At 30.0% G+C, this 20508-nt stretch overlaps 2 protein-coding genes across 2 annotated transcripts in view; one reads left to right on the top strand and one right to left on the bottom strand.

The window, feature by feature from the left end:
* The window catches only part of LOC123527054 (uncharacterized), a 491978-nt gene that overhangs the window by 80595 nt on the left and 390875 nt on the right, over positions 1 to 20508 (top strand). The window lies entirely within an intron of this gene.
* On the bottom strand, positions 1515 to 8606 carry LOC123527927 (uncharacterized). Its single transcript, XM_045307663.2, has 5 exons — positions 8485 to 8606; positions 7542 to 7732; positions 2763 to 2960; positions 2392 to 2508; positions 1515 to 2142 (listed from the first exon to the last, which is right to left on the bottom strand). The coding sequence occupies exons 1-5, from the start codon at positions 8497 to 8499 to the stop codon at positions 1992 to 1994; spliced, it is 672 nt and encodes a 223-aa protein (XP_045163598.2). The 5' UTR covers positions 8500 to 8606; the 3' UTR covers positions 1515 to 1991.

Here is a 20508-nt window from a genome sequence, read left to right as displayed (position 1 = left end):
CCGCTTTATAACACTTACCCTAAATTTCTATAATGAACTTGTCTATCGTTCAATTTCGACAGAACTGTGAAAAGGGCTGTTTACCAAGAAGATACTGACTGAATGGTGACAATGCAAATCTTGATCAAACTGCACGGATATGCAGGCTGATCATTATTTTCACTGGTCGTAAAGGTTGAATCAATCGTGTCCAGTATGGTAAGGGTTACCTACTTAACTAAATGACCTACACGGTCAGTCAGTTACTCTGTGTGCAAAACTAATCTGACATGATCATTGCCAGCTTTCATAGCCAAATTGCTGGCTTATTAATGATATTGTCTCCCTTGAAAATACGCATTGAACAATAACATTTACTGTAATTCTACGTGAGAAAGAAATAAAGATTAAATTTTCCGCGTCGGAAGGAAGAAAATATCAATGTAAAGATATAGATATAGATATATGTACATATTTGTTTTCGTTTTATGTATATACTTGCAAAATGTGATATTGTCTGAAGGAATATTTTTGTAATGTTTATGGGTTCAGCTTGATGATAAATTGTACCAAATTCTAATATGCTTGTCTCTGTTAAAACACGCTTACGCTAGAATGACGTCACTTTAACGTGCGGTGACGTCAAAGTTTCTGTTGCGACCAAGAAAGAGCGCTACTATATTTTATCTGCTAGATTAAAGGTATATTAGAATTTAAATAATTTATAGCAAAAACAAGTTTTAACACTATTTATACACTCTGCGCCCTCGTGAAATTATTATGTCCGACGTATAACCACCCATCGTGCATAAATAGTGTTATAGCACTCTTTTGCGATTAATTATTTCTTAAATGTAAACACCATTTTGTACAAACTCATTATCGAATAAAGTGTGTGTCGATAAGCATTTATTTGATGTTTTTAATGTTTAAAAAGACAAACTATAGTCCATGTTGCAAACATATACGCTAACTTATTTCTGTCGTTAAATATTTTCAACGGACACCATGGAGAAAAAAATCTCACTTTGTAAAAATATTTGTTTGTGTAAAAATAGTTAACGGTCTGCAATTTCTTATAAAAAGATAAATCTGGCGAAAAAGGTAAGCCTGCAATTTTTAAAATTCCTTACTGACTTTCTCATGTTTCGCTAAAACACGAAATGCATAAAATATATGTACTAAGCATCTTAAGCCATAGTTTCAGATATGCCCGAGAAACGGTAAAATCTGCAGTTTTTCCGTAAGTCGTTAAATGGAATTGATCAACGCTTAAAATCAGACTGCATGTACACTGCAGCCGTGAAACAATATGTAGACATCTTTCATGGCCGTTTTAAAAATAATTTATGCGTGTATCAAAATAACACTAAAAGCTGTATGGCAAACGTGAAAGAAACGCTTTTTATCTTACATAAGTTGTAAACCAACAGCTTGTGATTAGTTTAATAGATACTGATCAAGTCAAAATCTGTACCGCAAACTTGAAAGGCACGCATTGATATGACATAATGTGCAAAAATGAACCAAACAATCAAAAGCTTGGAATCCCCTTAATAGGTACTGGTACAGTCACCACATTTTACTTCATTCAGAGACAGGGATATCAATTTATAACCAATCACTTCAGCCAAAAAGGATGGTTTGCTAAAATATTTTGAATTTCATTTTTATTTTGCAACTGATATTTACAATTAAACATAAAAAACAACTTGTGACGTTTATTCGTGCGGAAATGAATATAAAGATAAATTTCACTTATCATTGTAAAAAGTAAACGACAGATTTACAAAATAAGTTTTATTATGCATACATGGCTATAGTGTATGTCGGCATATTAACAGTCTGCAAATAATTAGCCTGACTTTATATGGCTTTGCGGTTTTTCCTGCTTAAATGCTTCCAAAACAGTCTACTCTTACCAGTTATTGAAAAACGCTTAAAAATGCCTCTTTCATATAGCAATTTAAAGTTCACACACGTGAGATTACCAAACATTTCCATTATCACTGTTAATTTCCATTTATACACGAACAGTATGTAGGAATATTGAACATCTCGAAACGCAGCTTATGTTTGACTTTATTCCAAGCAAGCAAGGATTGCACTGTATACATCTGCTGGCAGGACTTCGACGGATCAGCGTTACACGAGCCACATGGTCTATAAATAAAACATACTAATAATCTTATTTGCTGTCTTTATTAACAGATCATTTCAGACCCGGTACCTGAACGTTTGCGTTACATCTCCGTTTGCGTTCATACAAACAATACATTTGAACTTAGTTATCTAGAAAATTGTATTACATTCTCCATGTGCGTTGTATAAATCCGAGCCGAGCATAAAGAGATGCATAAATGATCAAATTATTCATTGTAAGGCAAATGATCAGAGAAGATTTTAACTTACCCACAGATTCCTTCAGTTACCATCTGAAAGTTTCTTAGATATGGCAAATGAATGATTACACAAGCTTCATCTTCTGTATTGTCCATCTCCTTTAGGTAATAGGTGGCGTATAAGTGCCTAAAATATAAGCGACAAATGTTATATGAAATTTATCAAACTCAAAGTATACCTTAATATGAATATAATTAATTTTTCACTTAAATCATACAACGGAAAGTGTGTTGTGAATATTAAAGAAACTGTAAAGTCTGTGAAATTATACTAAGGAAAGAGTAACAGGCTACAGTAAAGTATTCATCATGCAACATCATGCCTTTAAAATATCAAGTAAAGCTAAACAAACACTTGATCTCAATAATCCGAAAACTAACGTTGGACAGCAGTAATCTCCGTCCCCTACAGGAAGCACGTTACATTCGTCTCCCCTCTTTTTCCTGCCTTTAGAGCTTTCCGTTTGGCCTCTTTCTGGAATGGTCTTCATTTTCTTGTAATAATGAAGACCTGTCTTCTTCGTATATGTTTTTACAGAGGTGAACGTGAATGGATATGAGCAAAGCATTTTCTCTTCTCTGAAAAAAAAATATTGAAATTCAAATTATAAACTTTTACGTCATAAATTATCAGTATACACAGTATACACACATGCCATAGACACATTACACAGATAATCTCAATACACAAGTACCGTGACATGAACTCGTATTTGAACAAAACATCTCTATTAAGAATTATCGTTCATGAAAAATTCCAATAAAATATCCAGTATTCTTCATTATGAATATCATAATTATACTGATTTACAATTGAAAGGAAAATGTGGTTTAACCGTGGAACCAGATAATAAATGAAAAGTTGTTGTGCAATCGTGACAACAACAATCACTATATAAAAATACTCTAATGAACACATAAACGTTAAAAAAACATTTTTACAGTCGAATAATCCGGTGTCTGTAAAAGTTATCTGTTCCTTTAATGAAAATCATTGTATTCCTATGATTAAGGTGACACAGTTGCAGAGTACATATCCATGGTTAAAATACGCATGAATGTCGAAAATTAATTGAACTATATAAAATTGCAGGTGATTGAGTCCTCTACAATATTTATCAGTTAGAACACACATGTGGTAAAATAACGTCTTGTCAGTTAATCAATAAAATACAAATGCTTATCAAATAATTCAACTTCGCTGTACACAATATCGTATTTAGAAAATTTTGTTAATCTCCATATGGGGCTTAAAGAAATATCTCACTCTGTCCTTTTTTCTGCTTTCATTCTCATCCTGAACTATCTCTTTGTCTTTTTGGTTGCTTAGGGATGCGGGTTACCCCACCCTTACACTGTTTTCATACTGCTATAACATAATGGCGATTGACGTACAATTATACAGGGTGACTGTTGGATTGTTCTGTTCAGTTCAGCATAAAATGAAAGGAACCAAACGGTTCAATAGCTTTGAACTCGTATCCTGGATGGCAATAATTCTTCTCCTTGGAGGTGATATACATAAAAATCCTGGCCCTAGCCCCGAAAGGTCTACTTCTTCTTCTGACTCCTCATTCACAATGATAAATGATTTTTCGAAAACCTTGTCCTTTGTCCACTATAATGTCCAAACCTTTCTGAGAAAAAAGGACATTCTACAAGGTGAGCTGGATCTCTTTGATATCATATCTCTCACGGAAACTTAGCTAGCAGCTACTACAGACTCTGACGCTCTACTGTTTCAAAATTACTCGCCTCCCTTTCGTAAAGACAGGGGTACTGATAACCATGGTGGTATCCTCGTTTATGTGAACAATCAAATACCGGCCATAAGGAGACCTGATTTGGAAGTACATGGAGTTGAAAGTATATGGATTGAACTTCAACTTAAAACGAAAAAAAACCTCTCTATGGAACTTTCTATCGTCCTCCAAATTCTGCTCCATATGTTCTTACTCAAATAGAAAACTCTATTAGACTCGTATTTGATACCAAAATAGCAGACATAGTTGTGGCCGGTGACTTCAATCTCGACATGCTTAAACCTCTCACTTCAGCAGAGGTATTAAATATAACCGCACAGTATAACATGTCTGAAACAATACAAGAACCCACACATTTCACTGAAACATCAATGTCACTCATAGATCTGTTCCTTGTCTCTTCTTCATGCAAGGTGGCCCTTACTGGTGTTGGAGAACCTTTTTTGGATCAGAACACGAGGTATCACTGTCCAATTTTCTGTTGCATTGATTTTACGAAACCACATCTTAGAACATATAAGAGAATGATTTGGCAGTTTAACCGTGGAGATTACAATGGCCTCAGACGCGCAACTGCCTGCTTTCCCTGGGAAACCCTTCAACACGACAACATTGACACATATGCTAGCAACATTACAGATACTATCAACAAAATAACTAAAGAACACATTCCTAATAAAATAGTCACAATAAGACAGTCATCACCACCATGGTTCCACAACGAGATAAGAAAACAAATCAGAAAACGCAAAAGAGCATACGACAAAGCAAAAAAAAATCAAATAACCCACAACACTGGCAAACATACAATCAAATCAGAAATAAAACAACAACTCTACTAAGAAACGCAAAATATAACTTAACTGTGAAACTCGCAGATAAGCTAAAAACAGAGGGGTTAACTCCAACAGACTTCTGGAAAACACTCAAGCAGTTTACATCAAAATCGACAAAAACACTGGCATACAAATACTTAATGACAATGGGACATATGTAACTTCAGACACAGACAAAGCAAATCAATTGAACAACTTCTTTCACTCGCAGACAGAACTTAACGATAACAATAAACCCCTTCCAAACGCAAATAGAAATATAGACACACCACAGCTAAACAACACTGAAGTAACACCACAAGTAGTAGCATCAGTACTAAAATCATTATCTACTGGTAAGGCATCGGGTCCAGACTCAATAAACAACAGAATACTAATAGAAATTTCGCAAGAACTTGCACATCCTCTCAGTCATCTCTTCAACAAATCATTACAAACTGAAAAAGTACCTTCCCAGTGGAAACTAGCACACGTCTGTGCAGTCTTCAAGTAAAACGACCCTATAACCTTTGACCGCGTCTGGCATCGCGGTCTCCTTCATAAATTGGAAGCCACAGTATATATCTGATCCCTTATTGAACTGGTTCTTAGATTATCTCTCTGGGAGAAAGCAAAGAGTGGTCCTCTCTGGGATCTTTTCTGATATTCTACCTGTAAACACGGGTGTCCCACAAGGCTCGATTCTTGGTTCTCTACTCCTCCTTGTATATATCTTTGACATTGTCCATAATATTAACTCTACTATCCGCCTCTTTGCAGACGATACCAGTCTTTACATCATCGTTGACAACCCATATAACTCTGCAATCACACTAAACTCTAATCTTGATAAAATTTCCAACTGGGCGAGTACCTGGCTTGTAGATTTCAACCCGTCTAAAACAGAATCTCTATTACTATCTCGTAAAGCTAACAAACCTTTTCATCCACCACTTACTATGAATGGCGTTCCAGTTCAACAGGTAGAATCTCATAAACACCTTGGTGTCACTTTTGCCAACGATGGATCTTGGCATGAGCATATCAAAAACATCAAGATGAAGGCATGGCAAAGGGTAAACATCATGAGAAGCTTTAAATTTGTTCTGGATAGAAAATCACTGGAAACAATCTATACTGCTTTCATTAGACCCCTTCTCGAGTACTCTAATGTTTTCTGGAACAACATAACTACCCAGGATGACTTCGAACTAGAAAAGATACAACTGGAAGCCCTTCGAATCATATCAGGGACCACTCAATTAGTCTTCATCCACAATATGTACAAAGAGACTTGCTTTCAACCTCTAAAAGAACGAAGAAGGAAACAAAGGTTAACTCTTTTCTATAAAATGACAATCAATCTCATTCCATCTTATCTATCGTCATTAGTACCTAATCTCGTTGGGAACACGACTGCTTACAACTTAAGAAATGCTCAGGACCTTAGAGCTATACATTGTAATACACAACTCTATTCTAATTCATTTCTGCCTCACACAATATCTGACTGGAACCAACTATCCACTGAACATAGAGAAGCTCCCAGTCTCAATAGCTTTAAAGGTAAACTTAACACGGATGTCAAAAAGATACCATGTCATTACTACTTGGGTAAGTCCCAAATTATCCATACCAGATTATGCAGACACTGTAGCTCATTAAATGAGCCCCTCTATTCAAAAAACATTATTAACAACCCTCTTTCTCTATGCGGGGAGGTTGAATAGACGCACCATTACTTTTCAAGTGTCCTCGATACCAAAGGCAGCGAACACAGTTACAAGATAAAATTAGTCATATCACAAACATTACATTACTACTCCTATTTGGTGATGCAAATAGTCCTCAAAACATTACATCTGTCTTCACTCACGTTTAAGAATACATACATCAAGCCAGGAGATTCATTTAAGACCTGCAAACACCAAGCCTAGAAATCCCACAAGTAACCCCATCCCAAAAGCAACCAAACATCCTCTCTCTCTCTCTCTCTCTCTCTCTCCCCCTCCCCCCCCCCCCCCCCCCTCCCCCCTCTGTTCATATGATTTTAACATTCATCGGCTATTTCCCAGTAGACCTAACGCATTACATTTAGAAGTCCCACTTTTTCTATTTCATGTCGACAATCGACTAGTATACAGTTAACTCCAAATTCAGAACTCTTAAAATATTTAAAACATGAAAAGAATTGTCTGCAAGCATGCATTAATTTTACAATGAATTGTTGTCACTGCAATTTAATATGTACAGATTTTCGGGAAAGAGTTTCTAAAAAGCTTATTAGCTGTCTACTCGATCCCTAGCTTTTGTAAATATGTATTGTAATTAAATGCTATTTGATCAATAAATATTGTTTAAACCAAATGAAAAGACGTATAAATAGCACACGTCGTATGAATTATTTTAGACGACAAAATGGAAGGTATTCACTTTCTATTATTAAACATTACAGTTTGTTCACTCATAATGTTGTAAAATGCTATAAACATGGAACACTTTCAAAATCCATCTAGGTTTTTTGAACAGAAACGTACTATTTTGTTAACATCGTCTTTCATCATAAAAATAAATATAATTACGGTATAACACCGCAGTGTCTTTTCGTACAAATGGTTACGCCATGTTTTGTGAAATAAACAGTGTCTGTCTCGACGGCTTGTCTAGTTGCAGCAAAAGTTATTTCCAGCGGGTCCTCTGAACGGCAACTGATTGAACTTTCGGATACTGATAAAGAAACACCCGCTACTAACACAACGAGAAGAAAACCTACCTGTATAAATATTGAACACAATTGTAATAAAGTCAAACGAAGTAAAATAAAATGTAATAAAATAGGAAAAGTGGAAATTCGCAAGTCATCCTACATGACATAACTTAAAATGTTATAGATCAGTTTGATTGAGTCTATTCACGGACGGTCGTGGAAACTCTTCCTCCTCTGCCCTGGGTTGAGCATAACTTATCATTTATACATGTTTACAATTTAGCAACACCCGCAGATGTGTTCATACGGCTGTGTATATGGAACCTTCTATGACATACAGTGTGCAGTACGTATGGTTCCAAGTTAAAATAAGTTTGCCTAAAAGGAAGACACTATAACTGTAACTGAACTCTTATAAAGGTCTACAGAGTTTCGGATTTCAGCGGGTGAGTGCGCAATAACTTGTTTGTAATACAGTCACATTTATATTTATAGTTACAGTTAAAACCCAATGTAAAAAAAGTCAACTGTAAAAAATAATAAATGAAACTACATAATCGAAAGTATTGGCCTAGTAATGTCACTTTTATACACATTGACATCAAAAATGACAATTTAAATTATACTTTTTACCTTTGAGTTCGTCTGTTCCTGTTATTTTAATACTAATGTCTGAAAAATTATAACAAATTGCTCTGTACACACCTGAACGCTTTAATCCTCTTTTGTATTTTTTTTAGGAAAGTAAAACAAAATATATACGAATATTAATTCACGTTCTGAACAAATAAGAAAACGAAAGTAAAAATTAATATTACCACACAACTGGACATAGTGATTATCTCTGTTTGTAAAGTATATCCAAGCGTTTCACAGTGAAGCTATACGAAGTAAGAGTAAGAAAAAAACAAACTTGTCGATACGGAAGTTTTCAAATTTGTGTCAGTATCTCCCGGTTGGTAAAAATGATAAAGTGGGGGAAAACATTAAAAATGATGCTGGAAATCTTGGGTTTGAATCATCCAGGGAAGAAGAGAAAATCAAAAACGCCCTTCATATTCGAGAAATTTAAATAAGTATATGAAACACTTAATAAATGTAGATGAAATATCTTTGATTGTATGTATGCATGTATGAAAAGACTTTTTTATCACAATCCTTGTAATTTGATTTTCCTCTTTCCGCACAGATGCAAATTCAAAAATCAAGTAGAATTAAACTGCTCTTATTCAAATACGTGTCCGAGGATGTGTACTTTTTCAAATTAATAGTCACATTTAGAATGTTATAAGAATTCATACACACTGAAATTTACCGTTCAAATGCAAAATGAGAGCGTTACATAAACGTTAACTTTACAGTTACAATTACATGAGTAAAATTACAATAATATACTACAATTTCAAACGCCGACATAAATAAATGGAATAGAAAGCAAAATGATATGCTTCAAGGATACGATATGTCTTTTGAAATAACTTAATGTCAGAAAAAATGCTTACCTCTGATTCATGTGGGGAAGTTCGTAATAACTTGCGGAGAACAGGTCAGTACTGATACAAAATACAGGAAAACTGGTTCGGTTAACTCCCCGCCATTATATAACTGAAATGTTGCTGAAAAACGGCGCTTAACCAAAAGAAAACAAAGAAAAACGAATTTGCTGCCCAGAGAAAAGAGTTTGACTAAATTATATAAACGAGTAGTATAGTAATTGTCTAGTCTGGTGCAATTTTAAAATTTAATTAAAAAAAATAATTTATAAAAAATTTTATAAATTATTTAATTAAAACGTATATTTTTTAAAACAACTTTTAATTTAAAATCAACAATTTTTATAAATTTAAAAACAATTTTTTAAATTTTTAAAATCAACAAGTATATTTTTTAAACAAACCTATTAAAATAATTATAATTTTGTTCGTTTGCTCTTTGATTGTTAACTTTTATACAATAAAATATACAGTGGTTTTTATTTTGTAAACATTTAATAAAAAATAAACAATAATAACCACAGAGTGTACTTGTTTGTCTTGATATTGAACATTGTTGTATTTTATTTTTAATAAATTTTTAATTAGCTCATTTGGTGGAGGAAGCCCAAATGGATCGAAATAATATTATTTAAATAACAAACCAATGTGTTCCAGGTCCAACAGAGTCATCTAAATTGATTATTCCACATCGTCATTTATTTTTAATTTTAGTAAATTATTTCTACTAATACCCCCCTAAAGGTTTTAATTTTTAATTGTTTTACCCATTGTTCTATTTCAAAGTTAGAAATTGGTTTGTTTATAAATTTTATTTTTTTTTTAATAGGGGAATTCGTTTTAAAAAGGTATTCTTTGAGAATCAATTTGTAACCCCGGCCTTTCCCTTTACCAGTTAACAAAGAGTAATTAATGGTATTCCTAGACTAGCAGCCAACATACCTAAAAACCCACCATCTTGTTTTTGTTTGGTGTTAATTTAATTATACCATAACCCTTTTAATTTGTCTTTTTTGATTAGGTGAAAACATATGGTATTATATATTTCTTTATCTTTTAGCTACTGAAATCATACCTTTCCCCAAGTAACTTACTAACACCAGTACTAGCAAGCCCTGAAAAAAGCACCGATACCTAGAGGGTAATATTTTTGGGGCTATTTTTGCTGCCATTGGAAGAATTGTTTTTCCTAACAAACCAACCAAAGCTCCTAAAAATCCACCATTTTGGCCTTGACTGGACATTTGTTTTTTTGAAATTGTAATTTCTAACCCCTTGTTATTCTAATAGACTTTTAAATTTTGATTAATTGTGTTTTTTTAAAGTAAAGGGAAGTTTCCACGTAATTGTTCATTTTTTAAATCTAAAATTATATGGAGTTTGTTGTTGTAGGCTCGGCAAAATTTTTTTCTTTTGTCCGTCTGAAGACTAACCCTATATTCAATATAATTTGATGACATTATACTTTATATTTTTTTATTTTAATTTTATTTTATTTTATTTAAAAAAGTAACAAGTTCATTTCCAATAGTATTTATTTCAACTTTTTCTTCATCCCAATACAATTGCGAAAACACGAATAGTAGCTGCTGGTGGAATATTTACTTAATGTTAATGTAATATGCTTAGGATCTTCTGTTATTACTTCCTTTTTATATTCCAATTAAAATGAACAAATCCGAAAAAAATTTTTTAAAATTAAAAATCATTTAAGAAGACTTCCGTAGTTTTTGTTATTTTGTTTATAATAATAATTAATTACATCGTCTATATCTTGATATACTTGTGTATTCTGTTTCTGGATAAAAAACACCTTTACCTACTTCAAGACGCAAGAGCTAAAAGTGCAATTATTATTTGCTGCATAAATTTTAAATGATCTAATAAATGTGGATTTTGTACTTGTGAATTACTTTTGTCAGGTCGTGTAAATAAACAAAACATGTTGTGGTTTTTGTTACACCAGCTGTTATTCAAAAGGTTTAAAAACTTTGTTGTGTATCAGCTGATTGTGTTATCATTTCCCGAAGGTAGACCATCTTGCTTTTGTAAATCTTTCAGCAATTAAATTTAGTCCAAATTCATTGAAAATTAAACGTGGAACCATAGAATAAATTTGTTACAATACCCTCCCGGGTCTCCACCAGCTCTAAAAAATTAATTCCTCATCATTTGTCAGCTGCAATATTATTTGAATTTGACTTGGAGGTATAAATTAGTTTCTAAACCATGAAAAAATGAATAATTATTTAGCGGAATCTTAACTTTTACCTCATTACCACCTTGGATTAATACCTTTTAAAAGCAAAACCTTTATTATATCCAGCTTGATCTTTCCCTGCTCTCAGCAGTGGGCAGTAGTATCTAAATAAATATATTCGTTTTTTCCAGTTGATTCTGCATAATCATTAGATAGTTCAACCAGATTCTTACATTTACTACCTTATATAAATTATCACTATCATATACAATTTTCCCATTTTGATTAACCTTCATTTGGTAAATTAATGAAGCTGCATTATTAATAAAGCAATTTGATCTCCACCAGCATAATTAGCACCATCAGCAAGTTATTAACCTTAAAACTTACTTCAAAATAACCATTAAACCAATCAAAATATGAGCTTCTATCATTAATTGAAAATTTGATACCGTTTTTTTTGTTGCTTATTACCATTTCCCAAGACAGATATTAAAGCATTATCAAATTTGATAGGAGTTAGTTCATACTTTCACAATATTGTTTGTTCTAAACATGAATATTATATATTATTTTATTTTTTATAAATTAATCTATTAATACGTTTATGTGTTCCAGATCTGACAATAATCTATTCAATCTTATATTAATATCCTCCTTATTATTTTAAGTTATTCTTTCTTGTAATCCTTAGCAATTAAATTGCCAACTCCCTGAGCAGGTTTCTTTTTAAATTTTTCAACAATTTTATTAGCAGCTAAATTTCCAACTTCCATTCCCAACATTTTTGTTCCACTTTCAAACGCAGCTTTTCCTGCTGTTTCCAGAGTTTTTCTTCCAGCAGATGAACTCCACTTGAAAACAATTTCGTTAAAGTGTCAAAGATACCTGTACCAAGGACTGCGTCCTCGGAGACCCCAGTTTACCACGTATAATTTCTTCTCCTGTAAGAGCATTAACATAAATAAATATTCCTTTATTTTATCATAAACCTTTTTGTACATTATATAAAACAAAAATTTTAATTTCTTTTAAAATTAATGAAAAACTTGTTTCAATTTTTTTTAAAATTTAATTTATTCTACCAAAATGTCTGTAATATATATTCTTATTGAATTTATCATATTTTTATAACTTCAGAATATCCAATTATCTGAGGTTCTTTTGGTAAATGGATAAGCTCTTTTTAAATCTGCAGTACTTAAAGCAAATATATCACTAAAATTACCATCACAAGTGAATTATCAATAAGATCACAATGAATATAAATTGTACCCACAGAGTTAGTTATTTTTGGTAATTCAGTTCCCCATTCATATTCTCAAGTTTTTTTCTCAAATCCAAGCAATGTATGAAAATTTGACAGTCTTAAATCCAACATAAAATATTTTTAATTGAAATCAAAAATCTTAAAACTACTTAAATCAAATTCTAAATTATTGGAGCAATGTTGATTTATCAAATTCATAATCATAAATTACTTTAATTTTTCCCCTTATGAAATTTATTAATATCAGTGTAACTGTAAGAACCATTTGTAAATATAATATCTTTCAATCCTTACCATTTTTATAACGAATTTCTTTTATTGTCATATTCATCACTAATATATGCCAAGAATAGGTCATAGTGTTAATATAGCCAAACCGAAACAAAATTTTTATTTTTATCTAAAATTAAAGAACGACCAAATCTGATTGAAAAATCATAGGGGTATTATTTTCATAATTTTTTAACTGTTTCAGAACTTAACACAATTTTTGTTCCATTTATAATTTTTAAAAACATATTTTTTTATAATTCAAGAAAAATATTTTTTATATAACATTTCATGTTGTTTTGGTAATAATTTATCTTTTTTTAATAATTCATCAATTATACTAATACCTTCATTTTTTAGTTCTTCATTATTATTCCAGCATCAATCGAACCAAAAAATTAACTCCAAGTCATTAACCAATTTTTCTGGATCACATGGACAAACGTCATAACCCTGTCCCTAATTACTTTTTTAAATTCATAGATCTTTTATTGATAGGCAATCCTGATTTTTTGTTAATTCTTAAATATTTTCTAGAATGAATTGAATGTTTTTTATTATTGTTATATCTTTTATTAATCAAATCAATCAAATCATTATCTACTTTAGTGTTTATTACTTCTTTTCCAGTTATTCATCTTTAGCAATTAATTTATTTTGACCATAAAGTTTATTTAAGTTAATAATTAAATTAACATAATGTCCATTTGGTTGAAATTTATATGGATCAGAACTTGGGTTTTCTTTAAGAAAACTTTGTTTTGTTTATGATATCTTATTCCCTTTCCAAATCTTCTGAGTCATAAATCATTTTGATAAGCGTTTAACCGTATTTTCTAAGATTGTTCTGTCTGTTTTTAATCCGAAACATATCACCTGCAGTCAAGGTTCTGCATCTGTAAATTCAATTATTTCATCCGAATTTTCTTCTTCGGTTTATTTATTTTACGAGTACTTTTCTTTAAGCTTTCAGAAACCCTCTTTTCTTGTTTTTATCCAATCACCTTTATCTTTGTTTTTTACTTACTCTGATAATACAGGTAAGTTCCAATCTGATAATACATCTTCATCGATATTTTTATCTAAATTTCCCCCAAACTCATCATCTTCATCATCTTCATCATCTTTATCATCTTCATCATCTTCATCATCTTTATCATCTTCATCATCCAAACCCGTATAATCTTTCGGCGGTAATAACGATAGCGGTTCTTGGAATAGCTGTGGTAAACCTTGATATGTTTGTATATCTTTCATTTCATCACCTAGTAATCCCTAATTGCTCCTTATTTCCAGGTAATGCTTTTAATGACTTGACAATTCTTCTTTTTGATTTTTTTTCCTTCAGTAATTGGTTTATAAATTCAGTGTAATATCACGATTTGTAGGCTTTTCTAATTTTTTCTTTCATTATTTCTTCTCTAAGAGCCCTCATCTTTTGCCCGATTAAGTTTTTTCTTATTCTTATTTCTTTAAAGGGTTTTGATTGCATTATATAATAATGTAAGATAATGTAAAATAATGTAAGATAATGTAAGATAATGTATTATTATATATAAAGGGGAAATTCCAAATTATGATACAAAAAGTAATAAATCCAATAAACTTTAAACAACATTATCCTTTTATGCCGGATTCATGTTTTAGAATGTTAATATGTGGGTCTTCTGGATCCGGAAAAACAAATACATTAATGCATATACTTCGAAAACCTCTTATATATTATGATAAATTATACTTGTATGCTAAAAACCTAGAACAATCTAAATATCAGGATTAATTAAACTTTTAATGGAATTGCAGAAAAAATAAAAGGGACCCCAAATGAAATACTTGAATATTCAGCTGACCCCAAACCCAAAATTGAACCTTGTGAGAATCTTGAATCAGAAAAAAAAAAAAGTAGTAATATTTGATGATTTTGTATGTGAAGATAAAAAAGTTCAAAATAAAAATAACAAAATACTTCATTCAAGGACGTCCAAAAAAAACTGTTGTGCTATTTATTTAAGTCAGTCTTACTAAAAAAACACCAAAAGAATTCGGATTAAACTGTTCACATTATATTTTATTGAAAGCCCAAGTAAACGAGAAAATGATATGATTTGTAATGAACAAAATATTAACCCTAACTCTTTTGCTAATGCAACAAATCAAAAATATGATTTTTTGTATATAGACAAACCGAGAAAAAATTTTAAAAAAACTTTACTAGTAAATATAGATGGGAATTTTAATGATATAAATGAATCTGATAATGTAATTTAAAAAGTTAAATTTTGATATTGATTTTAAATGATTATGCTACTAAAAAACAATACAAAAGGCTTAAAAAAGAAATAGAAAAGGATGTGGGTTTCTATAACTGAAAAATTACAGAAACAAGAAAAATTTAGTCGTTTTGATATTCATAGAGTCAGTTATGCTAAATACATTTTATTAAATTAATTAATTTATTTATTTAACAATAATATATAGAGGGGAAAATTTTTAATAATATAGAAAAATAAGAAAACCTGACGGGTCGTAAGTAAAGTTAAATTTTGATATTGATTTTAAGTGATTTGTACTAAAAAACAATTCAAAAAAACTTAAAAAAGAATCGGAATCATATCTTCACAGAAATAAGGAACTTGATAACACAATGAACAGGGCATTAGATATGGAGGTAATAACCTTATTAACCTAGGAAATCCAGATAAACCAATGATGCAGTTTCGAGACGATTTAGTTTAAAAAAGTTCAAGGTGTAATAGATTATTATAATCTTGAAGATATAAAAAGTATAAACAGAACTAGAAGCAGAAGTAAAGAAATTGAAGTTTTAACAAAAGATTTTAAAAAGAATTCATTTTTAATAGTTGAATTACAAGGTAAAATTGAAGAAGAAATGAAAGCTATGGTTGATTCTTTTAAAAGAACTTGAAGAGAATCTGATTTGACAGACGAAAACATAAAGAAGTATTTCGAGTCAATTTAAAACATTTTTTTCACTCAAATTCAAGAATTAAAAGATAGTATGATTAAACAGAAGAACTAAAAGACAAGATTATTGAAAACCGAGAAAAAGGGTTTCAAAATATATCAGTTAGAAATCAGAACAGAAATAAATAAACTAAATACTGAAACGAAAATAAGCATAAAGATTTTTTTAGAATTTATTTCAAATAACTTGCAGAAATAAATTGAAATGGAAAAGGCAGCTTCACAAAGAGGTTTATGATCACGACACAGCATTAGATAACCCTTTAAAAAAGAGCTTAATTCTAAAATAGATGAGTTTAAAAAAACAATTCGAATTTGGATTAGTACTGTTGACAAACCGTCATAATTTAAAGTATGCAGACTTAAGTAATATTACAAAAAAATTACAAGAAGATATAACGCAGTTTAATGTTAAAATTGAAGAACATAAAATGAACTGGACCTTTTTAGTTGAAAAATCAGTTAAACAAGGAGAAGCAAATTAACAATTATGGTCAGCTAGAAAATTTAAGAAACAACTCGGATCTTGATTGTACTGTTGACACACGTTTATAATTTAAAGTACGTGGGAAATTTAAATACACTTACAGAATATTACAAAAAGATATCAACGAACTTAATGATAAAATTAAAAAAATAATAAATGATCTGGACTCTGTAGTTGAAATATCGCTTAAACAAGGAGAATCAATTACTGCTAATACCCAAGTAATTTTACTAATACCCAAGAAATTACAAAAGTAAAAAGTTTTCTTAAAACAAGAAACACAGTTAGCTAGAAAAAAAAGGTTGTTGTTGACAATTTGTCTGCTTCTGAAGTTGCTACAACAAAACGACTTGATGATTTAGTGAAGTAATTTTTGAACTAAATGAAAATTATAAAACAATGAAGATGAAATAGAAACAGTAAGACGTGAAGTGTTTCTTTTTGAACATTACAACAACAGACAACTACATATAACGGTTTTTGGTAAATTATTATATGGGTATGAAGATAAACAATTACAACAAAAGTAAAGACCAAAATTTTTTTGCATTATTTGGAATACGAGCTAATAAGATACAGATTATAAAATTTATTAAAAAAGGAACAAATAAATTCTAACGAACAAGATGAGAATTATATAATTGAAGTTAACATTACATAGGTTTGTAGACTCCTTTAATAAAAGTTTTGATTTTATTTTAGTGGTTGGGGCTGGAGGTCACACAAATGGATAGAGTATATAAAACCTGAGGTTTTAAAAATAAACACACTTGTTTTAAGAAAAAAAATTTAAATTTTAAACAAAAAAAACATGGTTTGCAATTTTACCAAATGAAGACATATCAAAAATTACCTAAAGGTGGTGATACATATATTAGAACCAGGAAGTTATCTCAAAATATATTCAGTCAATTTATTTATTTCTATTTATTTCCCTTTAATATGGAATATTCAATAATATAAACGAAAAAGTAAGTAAAATAGAAAGAAAAAATAAAGAAAACCTCCATGTTTTTAACATGTTATACGAAGATACTGATAGTGGATTATTTCAATGGAAAACTGTAAAGCTAGTCCTGGTTTTAGTTCAAAATAGTAATAATGTAAGAATCAAGCATGTATTCTATTTTAATTATTCTTGTTGATGCAATTAAATTAGATAAAGGAGAAGCTAAATTACAACTAAAAAATAAAGAAAAGTAATTCTTCAAAGTTAGATGTAAAAAAAAACAGAAAAAAAGAATTTGTTTCATTAATTATGCTAATAATTAAAATGAATAATGTTATTTCTATTATGGTTTAAATGTTAAAAATATTCAATTAACAATTTTTGGTTCTATTATTTAAGTAGAAAATTATGTTTCTCCTAAAACAATTATAAAAATCACATCATAAAGATGTTTTAAAAATAAAAAACTTGTTCTTTCTAAATTAAAATTAAATCATAAAGATGCTTTAAAAATTTAAAAATCACATCATAAAGATGTTTTAAAAATAAGAAAACTATGTTCTTTCTAAATCACATCATAAAGAGTTTTAAAAAATAAGAAAATATGTTCTATCAAAAATCACATCATAAAGATGCTTAAAAAATTACATCAAAAAGATGCTTAAAAAATAAGAAACTATGTTCTTTCTAAAATCACATCATAAAGATGCTTAAAAAATTACATCGTAATGATGTATAAATTTGTTTATTTGAAGGCTTGGTTAGTAATTCCATCCTTAAGAATAAAACTTTTTTTCGTCATAACATGTAACGACGTTTATTTAAACATAACTAGAAACATTATGTTTTTTTGATCTTATAACTTTAAATTTATGTATACTTTGTGTTGAGTTAAACCCAAAATGTCTTTAATTTTTATGGTTTAGTGTGTTTTTAAAAAACACTCTTTTTTATTCCTTTACATTTTTTTATATTTTATCATCCCCTAATAGGTATGAATACATTTTGCTCCGTTTAAACCAAAAAATTCAGTTTACTGGAATGCCGGCAGCTTCATCTTTAAAATTTTTCCCAAAGACTTTTTTGTTGCCATCGAAATAGAATTTTTAATTATTTTATAATCGCTATTATCGAAAAATTCTTTATCTTTATAGAAGTCTTTATAGACATCTTTGGTTTTTATTTCATAGCAAAGAGAATCAGTGTCAGTGAATAACAACTTCGCTGAATCTCCATATTTTTGTTTTATATAATTGTAGTGGAAGTATACATTAAGAACTTTGATAAATCTAAAATGCACCTTCCCACATAAACTGGGTTGTTTAATAAAAAACTTTTTTTTATTTATTATTCCTATAAATTATCGTTTGAATTTTGCGCACTAACAACGATGGTTTGGCAACATATTTTAATAATATTTTTTCGTCAGGGTTAATTTAAGTTAACCCTTTTTCTTAAAATTTTTCCCTCGTTTTTTCCAAAGACGGAGTTGTTCATTTGTTTGAAGAAATCCTTTTCAAAGGAATTCTTTGACTCAGATCTTTTCTGAGTATTAAAAATTTAAAAAATTTTTTTACCAAGGACTTTCATCAAAAGGTTAGAATTCGTGTATTTTTTATTTTCAATCCCAACTGTGTATACAGTTCAAGATTTCTATAATGTAATATATATTTTTCTTTATTCCTAAAATAGGACCAACTTCTTTACATTGCTTTTTCCTATTTCAAATTTTTCTTTAATATTTTTATATAATTAGATAACCAATCATTGGTATAATAATTTTTTCGGGGCAAACGGATAGTCATTATGTAAAGAATGTAATTCTTCTGGATAGTCAAGATCACATTCAATTATAAAATTGGTTTTACCCTTTGCTATTAATTTTTTAAATTGTTTTTCAGATGTCAAATTTTAAAATTACCCGTGGTAAAGGCTGGTCATTTCCCCTCCATACAAAAATTTTTTGCATCTAAATATCTTATGTATTTACTTTTTTCTTTTTTATTATAATTTTTCTATATTTATTTAGCTTTACTGTAGCGGTTAGCTATATAGCTGATTCCACCTCTAAGGCCTTTTTCTATAAATAACTGCATGTCAATGTCAGTTATTAAATTTAATTTTATTTTTGTCTTTTTTAACATAGCATCCCAGGATAACCCAGGACTGCTAAAGTAATGGCATGGGTCTAACTTGTAGTAACTCATGCATATTTTTCTGAAGTTTTCAAAGACGTCTGTCAGAAGCAGAACGTCTGTTTTCAGGTAAAGATCATGGTACTCGCCCATTGTCTTAATTTTAAAATTTTTCCAAATATTTTGAGCATGCTCATACTCTTTATCTGATATATGCATTTCATTTAACGCAGAATAAAACTTCTTTTTATTTGGTAATTTTGAATTATTAAATTTTTCAAAGGAATCCATATAGTCATACGGATACACTCCTTTGACTTTAAATAATTCTATTTTCCTTTTAGGAAATTCTTGAGTTAAATACTTAAATTCAGTAATATTTTTAGATAGATTATCTAGTGATTGCGACATAAATTGAAATGAATCAATAAATACTAAGTCACTAATCATAAACGCCATGTATTTTTCCATATTATTAGGAATGACGTTTATTTGTTTATTGAATTTTCCAATTTGTTGCATTATAAAATGAGAGTCATAACCTCTCAAATTATGGAATACAACAGGAATTTTATGCGTTAGTCTAAAATTAATATTACACTCTGAGTGAGCGCTTCCTCTGAATTTTCCAGTTATATGACAGTGATCCCCGGACTTTATTTAAACTTCGTATATTTTTTTCACAGATGTGACAAAACTTTTTTTTTAAATTCTTTTTTGTCTTTAATAGACATTCTTAAATCTTTATTAAAATTATTTTTTAATATTTCTTACAACGCTTTTCTTCTTCAAGCATTTTTTCTATAAATTTATATACAGCATCAGGTCCTCTATATACCTGGGTTGGCTGGGTATATTTGTCGTCATAACAACAGACAACTTTATACCCATAACCACAATCTGTATGTTTTTGATATTCTTCAGTAAAGGAAGAATCCGGATTTGGTTGACTACTTGACACCTTTTCAGTTAATGCTTCAAAATCAGCATATATTACAAAAGGTGCCGCTAGCTGTTTTTTAAAATTTTCAAATTGTACTTTGCTACCAACAG

The sequence above is a fragment of the Mercenaria mercenaria genome, chromosome 14 (genome assembly GCF_021730395.1).
Source record: "Mercenaria mercenaria strain notata chromosome 14, MADL_Memer_1, whole genome shotgun sequence".
Taxonomy (NCBI): Eukaryota; Metazoa; Mollusca; class Bivalvia; order Venerida; family Veneridae; genus Mercenaria; species Mercenaria mercenaria.
Note: the sequence above shows the minus strand (reverse complement) of the source record. Positions and strands in the feature narration are given on the sequence as shown.